The sequence below is a fragment of the Oncorhynchus gorbuscha genome, linkage group LG10, assembly GCF_021184085.1.
Source record: "Oncorhynchus gorbuscha isolate QuinsamMale2020 ecotype Even-year linkage group LG10, OgorEven_v1.0, whole genome shotgun sequence".
NCBI lineage: Eukaryota > Metazoa > Chordata > Actinopteri > Salmoniformes > Salmonidae > Oncorhynchus > Oncorhynchus gorbuscha.
The window spans coordinates 60,574,375-60,601,622 of record NC_060182.1 but is presented as its reverse complement, the minus strand read 5'-3'; the positions used below and the strand labels follow the sequence as shown (position 1 = coordinate 60,601,622).

General features: G+C 43.0%; 1 protein-coding gene across 1 annotated transcript in view; it reads left to right on the top strand.

The window, feature by feature from the left end:
* The first annotated feature begins 1,431 nt into the window (after window positions 1–1,431).
* LOC124046311 (homeobox-containing protein 1-like) overlaps window positions 1,432–27,248 on the top strand; it is a 30,196-nt gene continuing 4,379 nt past the window's right edge. The window contains exons 1-8 of the mRNA XM_046366544.1: window positions 1,432–1,906; window positions 19,904–20,482; window positions 22,601–22,686; window positions 22,932–23,041; window position 24,446; window positions 26,037–26,193; window positions 26,390–26,472; window positions 26,585–26,680. Coding sequence (XP_046222500.1) covers window positions 1,818–1,906; window positions 19,904–20,482; window positions 22,601–22,686; window positions 22,932–23,041; window position 24,446; window positions 26,037–26,193; window positions 26,390–26,472; window positions 26,585–26,680 — 1,201 coding nt within the window. The 5' untranslated portion in view covers window positions 1,432–1,817. The remainder of the gene's footprint in view (window positions 1,907–19,903; window positions 20,483–22,600; window positions 22,687–22,931; window positions 23,042–24,445; window positions 24,447–26,036; window positions 26,194–26,389; window positions 26,473–26,584; window positions 26,681–27,248) is intronic.

Here is a 27,248-nt window from a genome sequence, read left to right as displayed (position 1 = left end):
TTTGATGAAAGCAAAGTTTGAAAGACAATTATTATTTCAATTAAAAATCATTATAACTTTGTCAATGTCTTCACTATATTTCCTATTAATTTTGCAACTAATTTTTGAAGTGGATAACTTTTAGAACTTTTTGGAAAACAACATCTCTATTAGTGAAAAAAATGTGGTTGGATTATTAGACAACAATTCCGCCAGGCGGCGGTCAAATCCAAAGAAAGAGTTTATCAAGGGTGCATTCAAGATCGTATGTTTCTGAGACGTTCCTGCAATAGGAATTTCCAAAACTACGAATCCCAGAGAACCTCAGTGCGCTCGCTATTAATGTCAATATGGCCACTGTCAGTCAGACAAAGGCGAATCAGTCTCGCCACGAAATGAAATCAAATTAGCAAGCTAGAGGAGAACGGATGGCATTGTGAAAACCGGCTGGTGCATGTTCCGTGTCTGGGATATAGAAGAGGATTTGTCACGAGGACCAACTAAACACCAGTTTATTAAATGCTGTGGAGGACGGGGGACCTAGATACAAAGATCAAGGTAAGACTTGTAATGCTAAGTAGTTAGCATAGCTTGCATTTCTGCAGACTCGCCCGCACTCCTTGGCACTGGTCCCAATGCTAGTCAGCAAGCTAACTTTATTAGCTAGCTGAGCTATAGCTGGTCACTTAAAGGATTTATAGCTAATGCCAGATCAGTGTTTTATGAAGTCGTTGGAAAAGTCTGCTTGGTCTATACAGGTTGTAAAGATTGGTAGATAACAAGCCAGATGTCATGTCATAACTATAACGATAGCTTATATATTTGTCACGCTAACTAGCTAGCTAGATACCCAGTACTGTAGCTATTGTCATTGAACAACCATTGCTACCACACTCAACTGTTTAGATCACTAGATAGCAACAATACGTTTGTGGGTGCCTTTACCCTGCCATGTATCTATTTCCTGCCTATACTGTAACTAGATCATTATCATAAAGTAACAACGCAGCCATTGCCATACTCAAATTATTAGATCATGCAGAGTTACTTGCAAAGGATGAGCTAAGTAACGTTCGCCTAAAATCTAGAGCTGGACCGTGATTGAGCACCACCTCTCCTGTCACCACACACTTTGCAAACAGTCGGAACCCTGAGGCGTTTGCTTGCTGTTAGCTACAGGTTATACACACAGGCGGATAGTTTTTGCATAGTTGTCTGGACTGGGTTTGGATTATTAGATTATTTAATTTTAAATTAATTGTACGCCCGCGGCGCCGTATGATGCATTGGCGTTGCACTGTTTTGATTCCAATGTGAATGTTACGGGGGTGACGTAATTTGAGTCACACGTCACAAAATTATGCCGGGTTCAAAACAACTCTGAAATATGCCGCATTCAAAACAACTTGGAAATCTCACACTTCCGATTTAATTGATTTTAAAACAACTGGGAACACTTTATAAAAAATAAATAAATAAAAATATCCGACTGGGAAAAAATGTATATTAAGTCATCCAACTTGGAATTCCAACTCGGGAGCTAGGACCTGAAGATCACTGATTTGATCTCGCATTTTTCTGAGTTTCCAGTTGTTTTGAATGCGGCTATAGAGTACCACAGTATGGGTCATAATACCCATAAATGTAGCGGTCAAACATGGAAATGGTTCCAATTGTTTTCCCGCCATTCATTTTTCCTCATAGGGGATTTTAGAAACATTTCAAATAAGAGCTGTGTTTCGTTGCTTACCCTGGCGTGATGTTTTGATAACTGTGTAAAGCTCTCTAGGACAAAGTTACTTTTTATAAATATATTTGCCTGTATTTACCCCCCAATAATGCATTGCAAATTAGCTGCTAATATGGCTATCATAAAGGACTACAAATGCCATGATGACCTGGACGAGACTGCTGAATCGAGGCAAAGGTAAGAATCTCTGAATTAGCTATCTAATGTTAGCTAAATGTAGTAAGAAATAAATTGGCTACACTTCTTTAAATTCCCAATTCTGTGATCTGTCCTGTGAAAGTTTTAAATTGACACAATACCTGTACGCAAAGGTGTCAGCTAGAGTGATGTGCTGGAGCTTGCAGGGATTTGTAGTTTTGCATGTCTACTTTGATGCTTATTAGCATTTTAAAATCTGAACGTAAGTAGAGCCGACTATATTGATAAGTCATCTTGTCCAAGAGAGATTTACATGGTTATCAAAATGTCAGCGTAAGCCTAAATGTTACCCTTGTTTACATTGAGCTACACTGGGGTCAGAACACAATCGTGGTTGGACAACATCTTGGTGTCATTATACTTGGTGTCTTCTAACGTATGAAGAACATCTAGATTGAAACATTTACACATTAATTTATTCAACATTTAAACGGTCTCTTAGAAGCAATATGTCTGGTTTTAAATGCCCTATGTGGCATCAATATGAGTCAATCATTCATTCTGGTGCCAAAATTGACTACAAAGTGTAAATGGGATAATTTTTGTCAGTATCGTCCGAAATGGAGTTTTGTGAGTTCTTTTACAACTTACTGGAGTGTTGGGTATACTTAAGTATCAAAAGTTAAAGTATAAATCATTTCAAATGCCTTATATTAAGCAAACCAGGAGGTACCATTTTCTTTTTTCCCCAGATAGCCAGGGGCACACCAACACTCAGACATCATTTACAAACGAAGCATGTGTTTAGTGAGTCCGCCAGATCAGACACAATATGGATGACCAGGAATGTTCTCTTGATAAGTGTGTGAATTGGACCATTTTTCTGTCCTGCTATGCATTCCAAATGTAACGAGTACTCTTGGGTGCCAGGGAAAATGTATGGAGTAAAAAGTACATAATTTTCTTTAAGAATGTTGGGTGGTAAAAGTTGTCAACATATAAATAGTAAAGTACAGATACCCCAAATAAACTACTTAAGTAGTTTTACTTAAGGACTTTACACAACTACTAATTGCCCAGAGACAACACCTTGTGCTATGTTGTGCTATGTTCCCAGATGCCATGTGGACATTCGTTGTCAAGTCTGCATATGGGTGCAACGTAAGCACTTTTTTTTTTCTCGCAAATAGGAGTAAGAATGGGCTTCCATAAAGTTGTTGCAAACTTCCAATGCATTTCAACAATATGGCCAGGAATGGATTACTTGCGACAGCGTATCTTCCGCTGCCTGTCAACCGTCAAACCACTGGTGTCGGTGAGTACTTTAGCTAAGTATATAGCTGGTACTAGCTAGCAGTTATTTTTGGTTATACAACATGATTTGATAATGTTAGCGTGCCAGGCTATCTATGATGCCGCAGATGAAAGGAGAATGATACGGTAGCTAGCTAAATACATCAAGCTAACGTGTAATGTGATGTAGCATCTGAGGACAATGTGCATAGCTGACCTTAGCTAGCTAACAACAGCTAATTGTAGCCCATTGACATTTTATTATTTGCTCAAATTTAAGTCGATACAGGGCAGGCACTTGGATACTAGCTTTCTAGCTAATAATAACATGTAGCCAGCTTACTGTCAATAATGTTTCAACACTAGCCAACTCATTTAAACTCGGACAAAGATATAACTTACCCGGATTTGCAAATGAGGTAGCTAGCTAGCATTTGGGGGCTTCGTCTGCTAACCCAAAACATGACTGTGATAAGTTTTTCGTTAATTTATTTTTGCCTTAGAAAATAATGGTACTAATCTACTACAAATATAACTATGGCTCTGGCAGTGAATGGCAAAACGTTATCAGGAAGCATTCAGCAACGTACACAGCTGGTTGCATAGTAACGGCGTTCAGCGTCACCGGGCAGAATCTATTCTGTAGTTAGTCCCTCTATTAGCATATCAATTATTTCCAAACTATAGTTATTTTTCTCGCTATGATTGAGTTATATTTTATTTTTATTCACAGCCTACATACAAAACCTGGTGGATGTGTTGTTCAGCAGCATCTAGGAACCCTCCTACCATATCAGGAGCTGTTATACACCAGTCCTACCATATCAGGAGATATCAGAGTAATGGAGGACACTTGAATCAGGTTGGTCACATTTAATTTGGTCAATGGTCAAAACACGATCTGTCCTGGAATTCACCTAACCACCATTGATAATGTAATCATTGATGTGTGTGTATATCTATGTTGTAAGGAGGTGTCCCCTTCAACACTGCCAGTGGACTACTCCTGGGTGGAGTGAGTAATTCCATGCTGGCACGGGTCCCTTGTGATTTAGCTGTGTATCAGGATCTCTGATTGGCTATGTTGAATTGTGTATTTACTGGTGGCTTCCATGACTGTATGGTGAATGTCTTTCCCCCTCTCCCTCAGTGATATAGGAGCTGGGTTGGATATACAGTGCATTTGGAATGTATTCAGACTCCTTCACTCTTTCCACATTTTGTTACGTCACAGCCTTATTCTAAAATTGATTAAATATTTTTTTGCCCCTCATCAATCAACACACAAAAAACAGGTTTAGACATTTTTGCAAATGTATAAAATAAATAAATAAATGATATCACATTGACATAAGTAATTCAGACCCTTTACTCAGTACTTTGTTGAAGTAGCTTTGGCAGCGATTACAGCCTTGAGTCTTCTTGGGTATGACGCAACAAGCTTGCACACCTGTATTTGGGGAGTTTCTCCCATTCTTCTCTGCAGATCCTCTCAAGCTCTGTCAGGTTGGATTGGGAGCGTCGCTGCACAGCTATTTTCAGGTCTCTAGAGATATTCGATAGGGTTCAAGTCCGGGCTCTGTCTGGGCCGCATTCAGAAACTTGTCCCAAAGCCACTCCTGTATTGTCTTGGCTGTGTGCTTAGGGTCGTTGTCCTGTTGGACAGTGAACTTTCTCCCCCAGTCTGAGGTCATGACTGCTTTGGAGCAGGTTTTAATTAAGAATCTCTGTACTTAGCTCCATCCATTTCCCTCAATCCTTACTAGTCTCCCAGTCCCCGCCCCTGAAAAACATCCCCACAGCATGATGCTGCCACCATGATGCTTCACCGTAGGGATGGTATTGGCCAGGTGATGAGTGGTGCCTGGTTTTCTCCAGATGTGACGCTTGGCATTCAGGCCAAAGAGTTCAATCTTGGTTTCATCAGACTAGAGAATCTTGTTTCTCTTGGTCTGAGTCCTTTAGGTGTCTTTTGGAAAACTCCAAGCGGGCTGTCGTGTTCCTTTTTACTGAGGAGTGGCTTCCGTCTGGCCACTCTACCATAAATGTCTGATTGGTGGAGTGCTGCAGAGATGGTTGTCCTTCTGGAAGGTCCCCCATCTCCACAGAGGAACGTTTGAGCTCTGTCAGAGTGACCCACGGGTTCTTGGTCATCTCCCTGACCAAGGCCCTTCTCCCCCGATTGCTCAGTTTGGCCGGGCGGCCAGCTCTAGGAAGAGTCTCGGTGGTTCCACCAAGTGCTCTGACATCCATTTTCAACTTTGGGACCCTGTATAGACGGGTGTCTGCTTTTCCAAATCATGTCCAATCAATTGAATTTACTACAGGTGTACTCCAATCAAGTTGTAGAAACATCTCAAGGTTGATCAATGGAAACAGGATGCATAGTCTCATAGCAATATATATATATATATATAAATATTTTTTCTTTTTTTAAATTTTTTAATCAATTTGCAAAGCTTTCTAAAAACTTGTTAGCTTTGTCATTATGGGGTATTGTGTGTAAATTGATGACAAACATTTTTTTATTGAATCCATTTTAGAATATGGCTGTAACGTAACAATGTGGAGAAAGTGAAAGGGTCTGAATACTTTCCGAAGTCGGGCTCCTTCATGACCAGTATTTGTGACGAGGGGCCTGGAGCTGTTCTACGCTGCCATGCCCATCAGGTGTTGGCAAACACCTCCGAAGGGACAAAAGGGGATTACTAATAAGACGGTACATCACAAGTGTTTAGTAATCTCACCCTTTTTAATGTGTGACACTCATCAACTCTTCCTCGTTTTTTTTTTTTTTTTTTTTTTACAGATGGGCAGAAGAGATGCTTTTGGAATCCTCTGACTCAAAGACTGGGTGATACTGCTGTGTGAATTGGGAGAGACTTTGCACTTAGCATAAAAAAGTACTAGTATAATTTTAATCTTTTATTATTGTTACTGTTACACCTGAATGATGTTCAGAGTGAGGTGTTCTCTCATTTGTGTCTGGAAGTAGCAATCAAGTTCGGTTGCGTGCTTGACTGCTATTGGGAGGTCAGAAAGATCGGATCAACCTCACTCCTCGGCCAGAGCGTCCAGTGTGTTCTCTGTACGCTCCAAGAGCAAAACGCTCTGAATTTACTAACGGACAATCTAACGACACTCATAAATGCACTCTGAGCACACTCTGGCACGACGGAGTGAATTTACGAACACGCCCTTAAAGACAGAATCACACAAAATGACACTTAATATGTCAACCAATTTTTTTAAATTTAATTTATTTTTTAAACAATATACTCTACAAGTACATCACATCCAGAGTGGGCTCCCTGGTACGTTTGAAAATATGATTTTATACATTGAAATGTACATTACATGTCATGAACCAATCCAAGCCCTCCTTTTAATTAAGATTACACATTCAGCAAATCACCAGCAGGAGGAGTTCCCTTTGAATCCATTTTCCCATTCACTCTGGGGGTGGTGCTCATACAATTGATTATTACTGCTACACAATCAATCATTAATTTGTCATGTAAATGTGATGTACTTGTAGAGTATATTGCTTTAAACAATATGTCTAAAAATGAACAAAATCTAAACGCGTAGTTTTGCGATTCATATTTTGCAATGTTGAACAAATGAATGTGAAATATGTTTATTTCATCATCTAGACACCCCATATATTAAAGCAAACTATGAAGAGTGTAAATGACACCAAGATGTTGTCTGTCTCATGTACGGTTCACAACTCATAGGGTCTTATAGGAGGCAAGAATAAATCTAAAAAGATATTGGTATAATACCCATCATATAGAAGTAAACTTCGGAGTCATGCAATATGTTGTGTGGTCTCCCGCTACGACTCAGGGAAAGCTTCCAGTTTTAGGATACAGATGAAATAAGTTATGACGAACTCACAGGAGGTTGGTGGCACTTTTAACGGGCTCGTGAAAATAGCAGGAGAGGAATGGGATCAAACGCATGGTTACCATGTGTTTGATGCCATTCCATTTGCTCCGTTCCAGCCATTATTATGAGCCGTCCTCCCCTCAGCAGCCTGCACTGGATGAACTTCACAGGGTGGTGAAAGTGCCCGGTGATGAACCTGATGCACCTTTTCAATAAATATCAAGGGTTTTATTCTGGTTACATGATCATGATGCTTGGCTGCCATTTGACCAGTGGAGGCTGGTGGGAGGAGTTATAGGAGGGGCTCATTGTAATGACTGGACTGGAATTAATGGAACGGAGTCAAACATGGTTTCCATATGTTAGATACCATTCCATTTATGCCATTACAATGAGCCCATCCTATAGCTCCTCCCACCAGCCTCCACTGCATTTGACAAAAAAAATAATCTAGCTCAGTCTTTATAATCTCATGAAGGTAGCCTACCCGCACTTCCTGCGAGCTGTTGGCTAGAGCGCATGTGCCAAGACCAGACTGGGCACATTTTGCTATATAACGCAACAGGTTTTGTGACAAAACAATCAGTAGAGTTGAAAATGCGATGGAAACCAATTTAACTTGTATTTTTTTGTTCAATACATGGGAATTTTAACCGCAAAAGTTATTTGTCAGTTTGAAGGAAACATTTCATGTGAAAATGCCCATAATGTTTTTATTCAATTTTTAATATTTGCATGAAAAGCTGTCGCCATTTGGATGGAAACCTGACTATCGTTTGTCGAGCCTCACTAGTTAAGCATGGGCGAGTCTTTTTTAAAACATTTTTTTATTAAGGCATATATACAGTTGATGTCAGAAGTTTACATGCACTTAGGTTGGAGTCATTAAAACTCATTTTTCAACCACTCCACAAATTTATTCTTAACAAACTATAGTTTTGGCAAGTTGGTTAGGACATGACACAAGTAATTTTTCCAACAATTGTTTACAGACAGATTATTTCACTTAATTAACTGTATCACAATTCAGGTGGGTCAGAAGTTTACATGCACTAAGTTGACTGTGCCTTTAAACAGCTCGGAAAATTACAGAAAATGATGTCATGGTTTTAGAAGCTTCTGATAGGCTAATTGACATCATTTGAGTGAATTGGAGGTGTACCTGTGGATGTATTTCAAGGCCTACCTTCAAACTCAGTGCCTCTTTGCTTGACATCATGTGAAAATCAAAATAAATCAGCCAAGACCTCAGTAAAAAAAAAATGGTATACCTCCAAGTCTGGTTCATTGTTGGGAGCAATTTCCAAACGCCTTAAGGTACCACATTCATCTGTACAAACAATACTACGCAAGTATAAACAACATGGGACCACGCAGCTGTCATACCGCTCAGGAAGGAGACAAGTTTGGTCTCCGAGATATGAATGTACTTTGGTGCGAAAAGTGCAAATCAATCACAGAACAGCAAAGGACTTTGTGAAGATGCTGGAGGAAACGGGTACAAAAGCATCTGTATCCACAGTAAAAACAAGTCCTAGATCGACAACCTGAAAGGCCGCTCAGCAAGGAACAAGCCACGGCTCCAAAACCGCCATAAAAAAGCCAGACTACGGTGTGCAACTGCACATGAGGACGAAGAACGTACTTTTCGGAGGAAATGTCTTCTGGACTGATGAAACAAAAATAGAACTGTTTGGCCATAACGACCATTGTTATGTTTGGAGGAAAAAGGGGGAGGCTTGCAAGCCGAAGAACACCATCCCAACCGTGAAGCACGGGGGTGGCAGCATCATGTTGTGGGGGTGCTTTGCTGCAGGTGTGACTGGTGTATGTCACAAATAAGATGGCATCATGATGCAGGAAAATTGTGTGGATATATTGAAGCAACATCTCAAGATATCAGGAAGTTAAAGCTCGGTCACAAATGGGTCTTCCAAATGGACAATGACCCCAAGCATACTTCCAAAGTTGTGGCAAAATGGCTTAAGGACAACAGAGTCAAGGTATTGGAGTGGCCATCACAAAGCCCTGACCTCAATCCTATAGAAAATTGTGTAGGCAGAACTGTAAAAGGGTGTGTGAGCAAGGAGGCCTACAAACCTGACTCAGTTACCCTAGCTCTGTCAGGAGGAATGGGCCAAAATTCACCCAACTTATTGTGGAAGGCTACCCAAAACGTTTTACCCAAATTAAAAAATTTAAAGGCAATGCTACCAAATACTAATTGAATGTATGTAAACTTCTGACCCACTGGGAATGTGATGAAATAAATAAAAGCTGAACAAAATGATCCTCTCTACTATTATTCTGACATTTCCCATTTTCTTAAAATAAAGTGGTTATTCTAACTGACCCAAAACAAGGAATTTTTACTCTGATTAAATGTCAGGAATTGTGAAAAATTGAGTTTAAATGTATTTGGCTGAGTTGTATGTAAACTTCAACTGTACATTTTTCAACAATTTTCCATCCTAAAAATGTGCCTTTCGTTTCCAAAAACCCATATGTTTAAGATATTTTCAACTTTCTCTCTGAGGGAGGATAATGAAAGTTCACAGAAGTAACAAGTATAGGTAGACCTACCAAATAAGCTAGTGTATTTACTGATAAACATTTGATTATGTATTAGAAAGTTATTAAAAGTCGTAATTCCGTTACCAAATCGGTAACGGAATGTCCGCAATTGAACTGGCTACAATTTAAAATCATCGTGTTAACAAACCACCGTTGAGTCACCTGCTACTGTCTTCCTTTCCACTAGCACACTTATGTTCAGCTCATAACTATTTTCTTTCATCTTGTAGTCAAAGCAAGACTGAAAACTGTATGGACAACCAGACTTGCGCTGATTCTCCTTCCTCACGCACACCTACTACGAACCCTCTTTTCCATGTACTGTAACACGCATCCTCACCCACTGAGCACCGACCGACACCGGACGTCCATGTTGAAATTTGGTCAGTCTGCCCTGTCTGGACCAAATCTGAGTTTGGACAGTACAGTGGAGAACATTACAGTAAAGAAAAGGAGAGCATATGAGTAGAGTACACAGTACACATGGTACTGTACAGAACTGTACCATGCCATACTGTGCTGTGATGTCGTAACTTGTGAAAGAGAAATCTATGATTGGTTTGGTCCGGACCAACTGGACCAAACTTGGGGGTGGAGCTCATTAGAATTAATAGCCAGTGTGTAAAATAATACCCAAGTATCCAAAAGAAGGATAATGCATATTTCTTCTTTTATGTACCTATTCAGGATACATCACCATGAAGAGAATTTAGATCAATATCCATAAATATATATCAGGGACCCATGATGTAATTACATTACTGGATGTAAATCCAATTCACCTACTGTAGTTCAATAACCAAGATATATATCAAACTTAAGGTGTCATGTCATAGCTGACACCCCGTTCTTTCTGCAGACCTCTTTGAAACTTAATTCTGAGGAGATATTTGAAGGTGCAATATGCAGAAATCGCTCCGCCATTTCCTGGTTGCTTAATTTCTAATATTCCTCCTAATTTCAGTTTGTGACGACAAAGCAGTGTAGAGAATCACTGTACAATCTAACCCACTCTGAAATATATTTTCAATAACCAAAAGTATTGTATTTCCAGCTGTTTTTGAAGCTGGTGTACTGCTAAATGGCATATATTATTATTATATTAAGTAAAAGTCACAAAAACAAACCTTAAGAACGTAAGCATAGAAATAGCGCACATAGTACATATCTACCACTTCTTAGACTTGCTTTCAATGAGAATGACAGTTCTATAAGTCGCGTTGCTAGGTGCATTTGGTCAGGTCGCCCAAAAGTTACACATTGCAGCTTTAACAGAGTTTTTGGAAAATGTGGTTGCATAGACGGGTTGGTTGTTTAGCAACAAAACCGACTTGTACGCAACTAAACTCAGCAAAAAAATAAATGTCCTCTCACTGTCAACTACTTTATTTTCAGCAAACTTAACATCTGTAAATATTTGTATGAACATAAGAATCAACAACTGAGACATAAACCGAACAAGTTCCACAGAAATGTGACTAACAGAAATGGAATGATGTGTCCCTGAACAAAGGGGTGCCCAAAAGTAACAGTCAGTATCTGGTGTGGACACCAGCTGTATTAAGTACTGCAGTGCATCTCCTCCTCATGGACTGCACCAGATTTGCCAGTGCTTGCTGTGAGATGCTACCCCAGTCTTCCACCAAAGGCACCTGCAAGTTCACAGACATTTCTGGGTGGAATGGCCCTAGCCCTCAACCTCTGATCCAACAGGTCCCAGACGTGCTCAATGGGATTGAGATCTGGGCTCTTTGCTGGCCATGGCAGAACACTGACATTCTTCTCTTGCAGGAAATCACATACAGAACGAGCAGTATGGCTGGTGGCATTGTCATGCTGGAGGGTCATGTCAGGATGAGGTTGCAGGAAGGGTACCACATGAGGGAGGAGGATGTCTTCCCTGTACCACACAGCACTGAGATCGCCTGCAATGACAACAAGCTCAGTCAGATGATGCTGTGACGCCCCAGACCATGATGGATCCTCCACCTCCAAATCGATCCCTCTCCAGAGTACAGGCCTCGATGTAACGGTCATTCCTTCGAGCACAAATGCAAATCCGACCATCACCCCTGGTGAGACAAAACCAAGACTCGTCAGTGCAGAGCACTTTTTTTGCCAGTCCTGTCTGGTCCAGTGACTGTAGGCTTGTGCCCATAGGCGACATTGTTGCTGGTGATGTCTGGTGTGGACCTGCCTTACATCAGGCCTACAAGCCCTCAGTCCAGTCTCCCTCAGCCTATTACGGACAGTCTGAGCACTGATGGAGGGATTGTGCATTCCTGGTGTAACTCGGGCAGTTGTTGTTGCCATCCTGTACCTGTCCCGCAGGTGTGATGTTCGGATGTACCGATCCTGTGCAGGTGTTGTTACAAGTGGTCTGCAACTGCGAGGACGATCAGCTGTCAGTCTTGTCTCCCTGTAGCGCTGTCATAGGCGTCTCACAGTACGGAAATGGCAATTTATTGCCCTGGCCACATCTGCAGTCCTCATGCCTCCTTGCAGCATGCCTGAGGCACGTTCACGCAGATGAGCAGGGACCCTGGGCATCTTTCTTTTGGTGTTTTTCAGTCAGTAGAAATGCCTCTTTAGTGTCCTAAGTTTTCATAACTGTGACCTTAATTGCCTACCGTCTGTAAGCTGTTAGTGTCTTAACGACCGTTCCACAGGTGCATGTTCATTAATTGTTTATGGTTCATTGAACAAACATGGGAAAGTGTTTAAACCCTTTACAATGAAGATCTGTGAAGTTATTTGGATTTTTATGAATTATCTTTGAAAGACAGGGTCCTGAAAAAGGGCAGTTTCTTTTTTTTGCTGAGTTTGTGTCAAAACAGACAGGTTTGGCTTAGATTGTTGACAACATGTAAACTATATTTAGTCTCCAGTGTTTATTGGAAACAAATACATTTGCACAATTAGCACTTGTCTCTCAAATATGTCATTACAGTTGTTGGTTAGCTAGCCAATCTGAGCCATATAAGCATTGACATGAAATCAGTCAAAACACCTCAAAACAAGACATGGTATCAAGAACCAGATGAAACTAGGTGAAACAAATCACTTAAGATTCCCCAGAAGGCTGTTTCTTGTTGCTGTTGCTTTCTGGCCATCCAGAATCACAACAACTCAAGACTTCTTTCCCATTGAAGAGTGTGCATCGTTTTTATAAAGTTGTCATCTATTAAAAAAATATATTTAAACCTTGGAGATTTTACTGAAATTCTGTTACTTAACTTTGCGTCTGCACAGGTCTACCAGCAAATGTGTTTTTTTTATTTTTCGTGAAATTTTCTGTGTAAATTGTTCAACGTTGTCCTTGTGCATAGAGTCAGTCGTGTAGTGGCGGGTATACACACTTCCTTAAGCCGTATCAATTAACAATGTTGACGGAACAGATCAGAATGTTTAGCTTAAAATGTCGTGCTACTTATTCAGCAATATGCACACAGCAGTAGGCCTATGTGCGAATGCTCCAAAAATGCAATTGGCAGGAAAACTCATTCTAAAATGTGCACAGCACATGCGAGCAGTTTCGTGGACAGAGATGTAAATATCTGTAAAAAATGTAGAAAGACGGGCGATCTAATGATAGTTGTTGTATCATGGGTTGCTATGATTAGGATCTGATTAGGATCAGGCCTTTGGCTGCTAAACAATGAAAAGTTACAAGAAAAACAATAGAACAGGAGAACGCATATGAGGAAGTCTTTGTAAAATAATTGCCCCCATGTTTCCATGGGGGGATTTTGGCGATGGACTACTGTGATCCAGGCAATGTCTCAGAATATGAAGTAAAACATCCAGGTTTCAAAGAATTAGAGAACAAAAGAAACAGTTCTGACTCCTCTGGTATATGGAAAGGCTTTCCCAAAAACCTATTTAATGTTAAGTAGCCAATGCCTGCCTGGGGAAACTCTATCTCATGCACTACATTCTTGGGTTTTCCCCAAACCCCAAAGGTGGTCTCCTGATATGGTTTAAGCTAGAGGTCGACCGATTACGATTTTTCAACGCCGATACCGATTTATTGGAGGACCAAAAAAAAAAAGCTGATACCGATAAATCAGTTCCTTGCTCAGAACATGAGAACATATGAAAGCTGGTGGTTCCTTTTAACATGAGTCTTCAATATTCCCAGGTAAGTTTTAGGTTGTAGTTATTATAGGACTATTTCCCTCTATACCATTTGTATTTCATTAACCTTTGACTATTAGATGTTCTTATAGGCACTTTAGTATTGCCAGTGTAACAGTATAGCTTCTGTCCCTCTCCTCGCTCGAACCAGCAACACAACGACAACAGCCACCATCGAAGCAGCGTTACCCATGCAGAGCAAGTGAAACAACCACTGCAAGGCTCGGAGCGAGTGACGTTTGAAACGCTATTAGCGCGCTAACTAGTTAGCCATTTCACTTTGGTTACACCAGCCTCATCTCGGAGTTGATAGGCTTGAAGTCATAAACAGCGCAATGCTTGACGCACAAAGAAAAACGCACGAAAGTGCTGTTTGAATGAATGTTTACGTGCCTGCTTCTGCCTACCACCGCTCAGTCAGATACTTGTATGCTCAGTCAGATTATATGAAACACAGGATACGTTAGATAATATCTAGTAACATCAACCATGTGTAGTTAACTAGTGATTATGATTGATTGTTATTTATAAGAAGTTTAATGCTAGCTAGCAACTTACCTTGGCTTACTGCATTCGCGTAACAGGCAGTCTCCTTGTGGAGTGCAACGAGAGAGAGGCAGGTCGTTATTGCGTTGGACTAGTTAACTGTAAGGTTGCAAGGATGGCACCTCCGAGCTGACAAGGTGAAAATCTGTCGTTCTGCCCCTGAACAACGCAGTTAACCCACTGTTCCTAGGCCATCATTGAAAATAAGAATGTGTTCTTAACTAACTTGCCTTGTTAAATAAAGGTGTATATAAAAAATTAATTGGCAAATCTGCATCCAACAATAATCGGCCATTCCGATTACTCGGTCGACCTCTAGTTTAAGGATTGTTATGGAATTGGAACATTCGATTTTGTTGTTTGTCTATTCAAACCTGAATATTTCTGACTCAGTTGACAGCCTCGTTTATTTGTTTCAATAGTAGTCCTACTATTAGACTACTAGCACAGTACAGCTTGGGTTTCCTGACTGTGAAAGACCAATATGGGATTTATCATTTTAGGTAATTCGGAATTTGTCACTTTCTCATAGAATTCTTCAGACAGGGTGCCATCACTGGCCGGGCCATAGAGTTCACCCACTTCTCCAGACACCATTGCACAGAGTTGTATGGTTTGTTAAACTTAGAAATCAATGTTTTTTTTTAAATTAATTTTTATTTTGGCACACATTTTAAAGTGAAACGTCAAAGGATTATTCCGTTACCATGGAATTGCTTGCATGCAAATGTTTCCTCTAGTCCTAATTTGTAGATCATTATACAGGTTTACCCATTAGAGTTCCCCGTGTAGGCTCTGTGTTGCGAGACTAGTTTATCAGTCAGTGTTCCCAATACAAAACCAGAAGCACAGACACCCACATTTACCAGTATATCCACCTTTTCATCAGACACCTAGTAATCCAAAAGATCTCTAGGCAAAGGGAGTCAGGGAACGTTTGCTGTGAAGCTGCTCACTGGCTGCTTCCTTCTGCACCTGGGTAAATATATTGCTTCCTGGCTCCTAACCTTTTTCTAGGGGCCCTGAGGATTCAACTACACAGGTTACAAGCTTGGAATGGTTGATTAGGCATGGAAAAATGTGTTATTTTGCTCCTAAGGACGATCATTTCCCTGGCGTTGCAGTCTACAGGACAAATGTATAGTACAGTCGTTTCACTATTGTAATATGCTAGTAGTTGCGGCCATTTGTCTAACAAGTCACTCAGACCCAAACGCTCTCGGTGTATGTTTTGAGAGTGTGTTTGTCCTGCCGAGTCAAATCTGACACGCCTGGACACTCAAACTTTTAAAAGCCATGAGGCTCTCGTGACATAGTCGTGTGTGCATAGGTTTCTCTTGCACTCTATCTATCCATCCATCCATCCCTTTTCCCCTGCAGCCTTTCTGCTGAGCAGTGATCTACTGTATAAAGAGCATTGACCAGTGCTAGTTTAGTCAGCAGTATTAAACCTCTGTCCTCCCCAGGGCAAGGGCCAGGCTCAGAGCCTCTGCACCAGAGGAAGACAGGAAGGTCAAGGAGGAGGAGGATTTGTGGAGAAATGTGTTTTACTTAACTAAAGGAGCCACACTATGACCCCCCCCCCCCCCAGGGTTTATATTACAGACTGACTATAAGACATGGTTTCAGTAGATCTCCAGGAAGAAGGTTGGGCAGCCCTGCTCTAAGTCAAGGTCCCAGGCACCTTATTGTTCCTGCCCTCACCTAGCTGGCACACCTGATTCAACTAGTCAAGCCCTTGATTAACCTAGTTGATTATTAGTCAAATCAGTCATGTTTGCACTTGGCTAGAGCAAAAATGTACTATTTTCCCTAGACGTTAGTGTTGGGACCTTGCCTAAGCCATTTTTGGAAAGTATTCATACCCCTTCCCTTTTTCCACATTTTGTTACGTTACAGCCTTATTCTAAAATGGATTACATTTATAAAAAATAAAAATGATATTCTACACACACTCATAATGACAAAGTGAAAAACAGGTTTTTATAAATATTTGCAATTGTATTATAACAGATATACCTTATTTTCATAAGTATTCAGACCCTTTGCTATGAGACTTGAAATTGAACTCTCGTGCATCCTGTTTCCATTGATCATCCTTGAGATGTTTCTACAGCTTGATTGGAGTCCACCTGTGGGAAATTCAATTGATTGGACATGATTTGGAAAGGTACACTCCTGTCTATATAAGGTCCCACAGTTGACAGTACATGTCAGAGCAAAGGTTGAAGGAATTGTCCGTAGAGCTCCCCGACAGGATTGTGTCGAGGCACAGATCTGGGGAGGGGTACCAAAAAATGTCCGCAGCATTTAAGATCGCCCAAGAACACAGTGGCCTCCATCATTCTTAAATGGAAGAAGTTTGGAACCACCAAGACTCTTCCTAGAGGTGGCTGCCCGGACAAACTGAACAATCGGGGGAGAAGGGCCTTGGTCAGGGAGGTGACCAAGAACCCGAGGGTCACTCTGACAGAGCTCAAGAGTTCCTCTGTGGAGATGGGAGAACTTTCCAGAAGTACAATCATCACTGCAGCACTCCACCAATCAGGCCTTTATGGTAGTGGCCAGAAGGAAGCCACTCCTCAGTAAAAAGGAACACGACAGCCCGCTTGGACTCAGACTTTGAGAAACAGTATTCTCTGGTCTGATGAATCCAAGATTGAACTCTTTGGCCTGAATGCCAAGTGTCACGTCTGGAGGAAACCTGGCACCACCCCTACGATGATGGTGGCAGCATCATGCTGTGGGGATGTTTTTCAGGGGCGGGGACTGGGAGACTAGTCAGGATAGAGGGAAAGATGAATGGAGCAAAGTACAGAGATCCTTAATTAAAACTTGCTCCAAAGCACTCATGACCTCAGACTGGGGGATAAGGTTCACCTTCCAACAGGACAACGATCCTAAGCACAGACCCAAGACAATGCAGGAGTGGCTTCAGGACAGGTCTCAATGTCCTTGAGTGGCCCAGCCAGAGCCCGGACTTCAACCCGATCGAACATCTCTGGAGAGACCTGAAAATATCTGTGCAGCGACGCTCCCATTCCAACCTGACAGAGTTTGAGAGAATCTGCATAGAAGAATGTAGAAACTCTCCAAATACAGGTGTGCCAAGCTTGTAGCATCATACCAAAGAAGACTCTAGGCTGTATCACTGCCAAGGTACTTCAACAAAGTACTGAGTGAAGGGTCTGAATACTTATGGAAATGTCACATAATAAAATATGTCTAATTTGTGTTTTTGCTTTGTCATTATGGGGTATTGCAGCATACCACCCTGCATTCCACTGCTGGCTTGCTTCTGAAAGCTAATCAGGGATGGTCCTGGTCGGTCCCTGGATGGGAGACCAGAGGCTGCTGGAAGTGGTGTTGGAAGGTCAGTAGGAGGCACCCTCAGGGCAGTGATTGGGGACATTGCCCTGTGCCGGGTGCTGTCTTTCGAATGGGACATTAAACAGGTGTCCTGACTCACTGTGGTCACTAAAGATCCCATGGCACTCATCATAAGAGTAGGGGTGTTAACCCCGGTGGCCTGGCTAAATTCCCAAATTGGGCGTCATATCATCATGGCCACCTAATCATCCCCAGTTTACAATTGGCTCATTCATCTCCTCACCCTCTAACTATTCCCCAGGTTGTTGCTGAGAATGTGTTTTCTCAGTCAACTTAGTGGGTAAAATGTAGATTGAGGGGGGACAAAAACAACCATATTTTTAGAATAAGCCTGTAATGTAACAGAATGTGGAAAAAGGGAAGGGGTCTGACTACTCTCCGAATGCACTGTAGAGTTTGAGAGGGAGATAAGAGAAGCAGAGAGGGGGAGGAATGCCTCATATTCCAGATTTTTTTTTTTTTTTTAGGACTGCAGATTTGGAATCATATTGTGGAATGTGTCCAGCAGCCTTCATGTGACCACATCAGGACAATGTAGAGGAGAATGTAGTGTGAAATGAAGATCACGAGCTGTTAATGTCTCCTTCCTCTGACTCTGATTTCTCTGATTTAGCCAATGTTTCAAAGTAAGCATCCCAAATGGCACCCTATTTGCTATAAAGTACACTACTTTTGACCAGGGCCTGTAGGGCTTTTTTTGGTGTATTTTTAAATATTTTTTAGTCTGCTCTGTGCATACTGACTTTTGATACGGTAATGGTTTTTGATACGGTACTGTCTATGTCAAGTAGGCTAGGTGTTGTTGCATTGTTTTAAGGCTCTACATAATAATAACATATAGCCTATATGCCCTCTTGTTGTCAGTTGATGATATCACTAGTGTGCTTTGTGCAATATGCATTCTGACTATGGTACCTCCTTCTCCACCAGCCTTCAGTCACTAGGTGTAAAGACTGTGTGTGTGTGTGTGTGCCCTCTACTCTTTTTGACCCTGTCTGCCTGTGTTTTGTTGTTGTTGTACTCTACTGCTCTCTTTGTATGTGTGTGTCCTGGCTGTGTGTGTATGTACAGTACTGTATGTAAGTTTGTCTGAGGGCTGATGTCTGTCTGTGTGATATCCTATACACTGTCCTATGACTCATCCCCGCCCTCTTCAAAGGGAAAATATGGAGGTTGGCCGCTTAGGATGGAACATTTTCTTGGCGTTTTTCCCAAGTCGCACTCTCTGTTAACCCCTCCTCCCTCCCTTTCTCCTCTCAATCTTTCAACTCTCTCTCTCATGCATGTGTTCTCTGTCAGCTCTTTCTCTCTCGCACACACATGAGGTCTGCTCTCTCTATTTCCATCTCTCTCACCCTCCCCCCTTTCGCACTATCTATCTAAGTCTATCCATATGTCCCATCCCTTTCCACATCTCTCTCTCTCTCTCTCTCTCTCTCTCTCTCTCTCTCTCTCTCTCTCTCTCTCTCTCTCTCTACCTCTCATGTCCTTTTCCTCATTCTCCCCGTCTCTACCTCTCTCTCTCCTCTCTCTCTCTCTCTCTCCTACCTCTCATGTCCTTTTCCTCATTCTCCCCGTCTCTACCTCTCTCTCTCTCTCTCTTGCTCTCACTCTAAAAGCCCTCTAAGAGGTTGATAGAATAATCCATTTCATATCTGGGCTGCAGCTGCTGAGCCAGTCTTCTCTAAGCATGCCGCTGATGAGGAGATAAGGTGTGTGCGGCACAGTGCGGTTCTTCGGGAATTTCCATTTGTGTGTACTTCTCTGTAAGCTGGGTGATGTTTTTGTGTGATTCTGAGTGCATACGTGTCTCAGCGTAATCTTTTGTAAGAGCTGCCATGGTCTCCCTCATAATAATGGGTTAGGTCATAGACATAAGCAGTGTTATGCAATTCTATTTGATCTGTGCCAGTGTCTAAGGGGCTCGAGGTTGTTCTCTGGACAGCCAAAGCTCCCCATCTCTCCATCCGTCCCTATATGTCTCATCTAAACTCTCGTCTCCTTCTCCCTCCTCTCTTCATCCGTCCGTCTGATCTGAACTCTCGCTCTCCCTCCGTTTCAACCCTTCTCCCTCCATCCATTCCTCCTAAACTCTCGTCTCTCACGCCATCTCTCTCTCTCTCCCTCTCTTCATCTATCCCATCTAAACGTTCCCCTCTCTCTCGCTCCATGTCAACTCCTCTCTCTCTTCTCTCTGTCCAGGATGTCTCAGTTCACCGATGAGCCTCGCTTCACCATCGAGCAGATTGACCTGCTCCAACGGCTGAGGAGGACGGGGATGACCAAGCCAGAGATCCTCCACGCCCTGGATACCCTGGACAGACTGGACCGCCAGCACGGACACAAGTTTGGACGCCGCCCCCAGACGCAGCCCCAGCCTGTCGGTCAGGGACCGACGTCCAATAGCAATGCTAATATGACGTCGTCTTCCTCGTCCAATAATGTTGTGGCGTCCTCGTCGACGTCCACGGCCGCCACACAGACTGGTTACCAGGCGAATGGGAGTGGCGGGAGTGGTCTGTCGCCGTCACCTAGCAACAACTATGATATGTCGCCGCCCCCTCCGGCGGTTGTATCTGCCCCTGTTGCTTTGGCAGCGGTGGCTCAGAACGGGGTTGGTGGTGGCGGAGAGATTGTTGCCATGACGAACGGAAAGCTGTCTCCACCACGGTTTCCTATCAGTGTTAGTGCGGTTAGTGGTGGCGTGACGGGGAGAGGCTACGGGTTTGAGGCCAGCGAGGAGGAACTAGACGTGGACGACAAAGTGGAGCAGCTCATGAGGTGAGGAGGAGTAACCGGAGTCTTATGCCTCGTTCACGTGCTAGTTGGAAATAGGAAACTCTGACATTTCCGACTTGGAAACTCATTGAACTCGAGTTTCTCACTTGAAAGTACCAGAATCAACCAATAGGAAGCTCTACGCAAATAACTTGTGTTCATGTGAACTTTGAGGTCCGAGTGTCGTATAGCACATGAACACAGCATTATCTGAATAGATTTACATAGTAGTCAATAGGCACAAAATGGGAACCAAACTAATTACCTTTTGTACCACCTGAACATGTCGTTTTTGAATGGGTTTGTTCTGAGCTTGACCCCCCCAGGCCTGAGTCAAGTGACATCTGTCTATAAACACAGACACCATAATCAGACACACCGTGACGAAGCAGGCTGATGCTTTTCACATTAAGAAATTGGACTAGAGTGGGATTTACTTAAAAATAACTATAATAAATACAGACTTGAAACAGGCAGAGTTAAAATTGCTAAAGACAAAGGGAGAGGTGTCAAAGATGCAAACACTCCTCACATCCTCCTCGCTTACACTGAAAACCAGGTGCCTCTCCTGCACCTTTGACCACCAGCACACAATTAGCAGGTCAAATTGGTGGGAGGCCAGTCAGTTATCAGTTCACCAATGCTTGTCCAAAAACACATGAACACACAATAGGTTATTAAATGGACAGTTTGGGTTGAAGTGGTTGGAAAGATATCAACTATGAATTGAATAATGGAATATATGCAGGTAACGTTATTATCTGGTTTGCTACATAAAATATGGGCTCTCTATATATATATATATATATATATATATATATATATATATATATATATATATATATATATATATATACACACATTACACACACACACACACACACACACACACACACACACACACACACACACACACACACACACACACACACACACACACACACACGTGTCCTGTCAACCCTGCAGCTGCTCTTTTGTAGTATGTGCCCAGTGATAAAGGCAGTATTGATTAGATGGAGTGATGAAAATGAAATGAAATGGAGGGAGAGAAAAGTAGCAGTGGATTTCTGGCAGCTCAGTGCTGCCTGATTCTCCCTCACGTTCTCCATGAAGGGGAATCAATATAAATGTAAATGAGAAGGCAGTGTATCGACATAAAGACTGTGTGTGTGTGTCTCCAGTGTTCAGCAGGCGCTCCATCACATCTATCAGAACTGCTCTCTCTCCTTCCCTGTTTCGCTATCTCTCTCGCTCTCTCTCTCGCTCTCTCTCTCTCTCTCTCTCTCTCTCTCTCTCTCTCTCTCTCTCTCTCTCTCTCTCCTTCTCTGTTCTCTCTATCTCCCTTCCCTGTTTCGCTATCTCCCTCTCTCTCTCTCTCTCTCTCTCTCTCTCTCTCTCCTTCCCTGTTTCGCTATCTCCCTCAGTCTCGCTCTCTCTCTCTCTCTCTCTCTCTCTCTCTCTCTCTCTCTCTCTCTCCCTCTCTCTCTCCTTCCCTGTTTCGCTATCTCCCTCACTCTCTCTCTCTCTCTCTCTCTCTCTCTCTGCTTTTGTCACATTCACTCTTTCCGTCTGACAATCACACATGCAGCAGCACTTGGTCACACAGACACACAGACACATTTTCTCTGCCATCACCCATATTCTCCTTGCTTTTCCTCAACCCCTCATATTGGGCTCCCGAGTGACGCAGCGGTCTAAGGCACTGCATCTCAGTGCAAGAGGCGTCACTACAGTCCCTGGTTCAAATACAGGCTGTATCACATCCGGTTGTGATTGGGTGTCCCATAGGGCGGTGCACAATTTGCCCAGCGTCGTCCCGGTTTGGCCGGGGTAGGCCGTCATTGTAAAGAAGAATTTGTTCTTAACTGACTTGTACTTGCTGATCATATCTCCCTCTATCCATGGCTTATCTTCTTACACTCTTCCTCTCCGTTTCTCTCGCTTGTTCCACAGACATCTCACTTCTTCACTCGTCCTCTCTTTTCCTCTCGTTCGATCTTCCTAGCACAAGGGAACAATGCTCTTTGTTTTCTCTCTTTCCTCCCTCACACTCACCACCTCTCTCTCGCTCCTCCCTCCCTCCCTAACACTCACCACCTCTCCCCCTCTCTCTCCCTCCAGAAGGGACAGTGCCATAATCAAGGAGGAGATCAAGGTATTCCTGGGGAACAGGCGCATCTCTCAGGCCGTGGTGGCTCAGGTCACAGGTCAGTATGCCCCCTTGTGGCTAACAGAGCACACTACACATGGCACTTGACTGTGGGAGTGGAACTGTGGTCACTAGTGTTTGTGTGGATGTAATGAGAAACCGCAAGTACTTCATCCACTGTATATATGCAGAGGCAACTTAATGAATCCCTCTGGGCCATCCTCTCTCTCGCTCTCTTTGTCGGTCTCTCTCTCTTACTTCCTCCCTCCATTTTCTCTCCCTTGCCCCCCCCCCTCTCTCCAGGTATCAGTCAGAGTCGTATCTCCCACTGGCTGCTCCAGCAGGGCTCGGACCTCAGTGAACAGAAGAAGAGGGCCTTCTACCGCTGGTACCAGTTGGAGAAGACCACCCCGGTAATGCCCACCACCACCACCCCCATGCCCAGCCCCCCATCCGGTCCCACCATGCCCCCCTCCTCCACCCTCTGGCAGACCCCCTTCTGTGCCCCCTGACCCCCCACCCTCAGCCTCCTCCCATCTGTCCAGTCCCTCTTCAGTTGTTCCACTCGTTCCATCCACTATTAGAGGACTCTCTTAAGACCCTGTCCAAACTAGAGGGGTTATATGATGAGAGCTGATGGGTGAATCTATGAACTATTTGTTGATATTCTCGGGCTAGAAAATAGTGATGACCCTTCCAAATCCACCCTATGTATCCCTGAACTGTTGTTTTGGCCCAATGCAATCCACTTTTCTAGGGGTCACTCATGCCAAATCTGAGTGTGTTTATTTGTAGTCTCTCCATGTGACTACACTACCCACATGCCGTCTTGTGCCCCCTCAGTTTCAATGGGCATACAGTGCTTTGCAAAGGTATTCAGACCCCTTGGATGTCTTTGCATATTATTGTGTTACAAAGTGGGAGTAACATTTTGATTTCATTGTTAATTTTTTTGTCAACAATAATAAAAATGAGAACTACAATATAGTCGTTACATAAGTATTCAGGCCCTTTGTTTGGACAAGCCTAAATTAATGACTTAAATGACAGAAGAATACAAATATACAGAATACAAATATTTCAAAGTATGCAACAAGGCACTAAAGTAATACTGCCAAAGAAAAACATGGAAATGGGAAACACTTTTTGGCCTAAATGCACAAACTTATGTTTGGGGCAAATCCAACACCACATCACTGAGCAACTCCCTCCTTATTTTCAAGCATGGTGGTTGGTGGCGGCATCATGGTGTGGGTGTGTTTCACATCGGCAAATACTGAAGTTTTTCAGGGGAGAAAAAAAAACTGGGATGGAGCTTAGTACAGGCAAACTCCTCGAGGAAAACCTGCTTCAGTCTCTGAGAGGAATTCACATTTTCAGCAGAACAATAACCAATAACACAAAGTCAAATCTACACGGGAGTTGCTTACCAAGAAGACCGGGAGTTTTCCTGAGTGGCCAAGTTACAGTTTTGAAATAAATCTGCAGAAAGACTTGAAAAAATGCTTTCTAGCCATTATCCCCAACATCTTGACAGAGCTTGAAGAATTATGAAAACAATCATGGGATAAAATAGCCAAATCCAGGTGTGTAAAGCTCTTTGAGAATTACCGAAAAGGCCCATGGCAATAATCGCTGTGAAAGCGGTTTCTAACATTTATTGACTCCGGGTGCTGAATACTTATGCAACGACTATATGAATTATTTAATTTCCATCCATCTTTAACATGTCATTGACATTAGAGTATTTTATGGTTGTTGACCAAAAATTGCAACTGAAATCCCACTTTAACACAAACATGTGAAGAAATCCTAAGGGTATGAATGTGCTTTTTCAAGGCACTGTAGCTACTCTGCAGACACACCCCATGCAGTATTGAAGCCCCCCCCCCCAAATTTTTTTTCCATTCACAGTACTTGTCCCGTCCAATTCTCTGAGCTGTTACGTCCCATTTCAACCCCCCCCCCCCCTGCAACCTGTTTCTGCCCCTACAACCCCATTGTCTGTCTATGACTCCTTCCTGTGTCCAGATGTGTCACTTCCCATTTTCTGTGTCCCTCCCTACCCTCTGGGCACAGCAGCCAATAAGCTATCACAGCCGCAAATATTCAAATACTCATTATTGGCTGGTGTATAATGAGTAGTAGTAGTACTTGTATCGCTACGACGTCGCTAAGACAATTGAGTAGAAATGTAAAGTGCTTTAAGCACGGTATAAACCTCATTTAATATGTTATGATGATGACTATAGCTAGGCCTTAAAGAGTACTGGTGTGTGACTGTATAACCATGGTGACAAAACTGATTTTTTTTAAAAATAAAAAGCAAACTTGTGAAATCACACCGGCCTCACCTCTCTGTCTGTGTGGAGGGGAGGGTGTAGTGATGAGCCCTGGTGGACTGTGTATGTCACAGCACCTATAGACGACTGCTTTATTCGCTGCATACGGCAGGGCTACTCTCATCCGGGCCTCCAGCTCTGCAGTACTGCGGGGTAAAGTGTTCTTTATTTTAGGGTCTCAGTCGGGGGCTCAACTTACTGTTGAGAGTTAGAATAATAGAACACACAAGGTGCAATTTCAAAAAGTGGTTGTGCATCAGCAGTTACTCAATTAGCCCATGTCAGCTAAATGTTTTTAGATTGGCAAATTAGTCTAGCTCTCAGGTAACCATAAGCATTGTCGAATTACCGACCGGGATGGGGCCCAGTGATCATCTGTTTATTATATTAAAAACCACAAAAATGTGCCTCCACCATATGGAAAAATGTGTAGAATTGCAGGAAATGTGCTGTAAAAGCAATTTTTATACTTTTTTTTGTGGCCCCCATCAAAGTTGCCCATCCCTGATCTAGACAGCAGATTTCAACATTTATTTTAGTTGCAATCAAAAGGATGTATAGGTAGGTGTGAGTCAAATAGAATGGAGTCAGAAAAAGACGTAGGTTCTAGTCCCAGGAAGCAAGTAGCACAAGTAGCATCTAGGATGTTAGTCTTTTAAAACATCCATTGACTGGTTCAAGGTGTTCCTGAGTTTCAACATCTTCATATGGACACAGTCCCAATCCCCCTCTCCCTACATCTCTACATTTTATCATCAGAATGCTGTATGTGTGTTACAGCTACAGGCCGTATATAAGGGTTACAGCCGTCATCGTTCATTAGGATAGTGCTATTGATCTATGCCGAAAACACTACCGCTCTTTGTATAGATACACGCACACCACACAGTCGCAATATAACACTTAATTCTTCTAAGAAATAAGGTGCTGAATCCTTTTTATAAAATGCACTCCATCAACAACCAAAGCAGAGCGCACTCCAAATAGTAGATGTCTGATGATCACTTCATACTATCTTGGTTACGGGAGGGTTGTCTCCATGGTGACATCACGGTTGTGTCTACAGGTGCCACTCTGACGATGCGGCCTGCCCCCATGTCTCTGGAGGATGTGGTTGAGTGGCGGCAGACTCCGCCCCCTATAAGCTCCACCCCCGGGAGCTTCCGTCTGCGCCGAGGCAGTCGGTTCACCTGGAGGAAAGAATGTCTGGCTGTGATGGAGAGGTGAGGAGGAGAAAGGGGAGCGATGGAGAGAGAGTTGAGGAGGGAGGGAGGGAGATTTGGTGAGTTGTTCTAATGTAAATGTAAATCTAGATAAAGGCTGAGAGATTGGGTGGGGAAAGCAGCAGATTTGCCATTAGATTTGGAGGAATGTGAATGTTGCCTAATAAATGATGTGGTTATTTGTGTTATTTTCCAGTTACTTCAATGACAACCAGTACCCTGATGAAGCTAAAAGAGAGGAGATCGCTAACGCCTGCAACGCTGTCATCCAGAAACCAGGTGAGAACCAGCAGGAGGAAAACATGGAAAAACGAAAGAGGTACATACTTATGTTGAATATGAATTATGGAGTAAGGACTCTTGAATATGGTGCGTGCGTCTGTGTGTGCAGGGAAGAAGCTGTCTGATCTGGAGAAAGTCACGTCTCTGAAGGTCTACAACTGGTTTGCCAACCGCCGCAAGGAGATCAAGAGACGCGCCAACATAGGTAACGTTTACGACCCCTCGGGGGGGGGGGTCAGTGAGTGTGGGGGTGGTGAGTGAGTGTGTATGGGAGTGAGTGAGTGAGTGAGTGTGTATGGGAGTGAGTGAGTGAGTGTGTATGGGAGTGAGTGAGTGAGTGTGTATGGGAGTGAGTGAGTGAGTGTGTATGGGAGTGAGTGAGAGAGTGAGTGTGTATGGGAGTGAGTGAGTGTGTATGGGAGTGAGTGAGTGTGTATGGGAGTGAGTGAGTGTGTATGGGAGTGAGTGAGTGTGTATGGGAGTGAGTGAGTGTGTATGGGAGTGAGTGAGTGTGTGTGGGAGTGAGTGTGTATGGGAGTGAGTGAGTGTGTATGTGAGTGAGTGTGTATGGGAGTGAGTGAGTGAGTGAGTGTGTATGGGAGTGAGTGAGTGAGTGAGTGTGTATGTGAGTGAGTGAGTGAGTGTGTATGGGAGTGAGTGAGTGAGTGTGTATGGGAGTGAGTGAGTGAGTGAGTGTGTATGGGAGTGAGTGAGTGAGTGAGTGTGTATGGGAGTGAGTGAGTGAGTGAGTGTGTATGGGAGTGAGTGAGTGA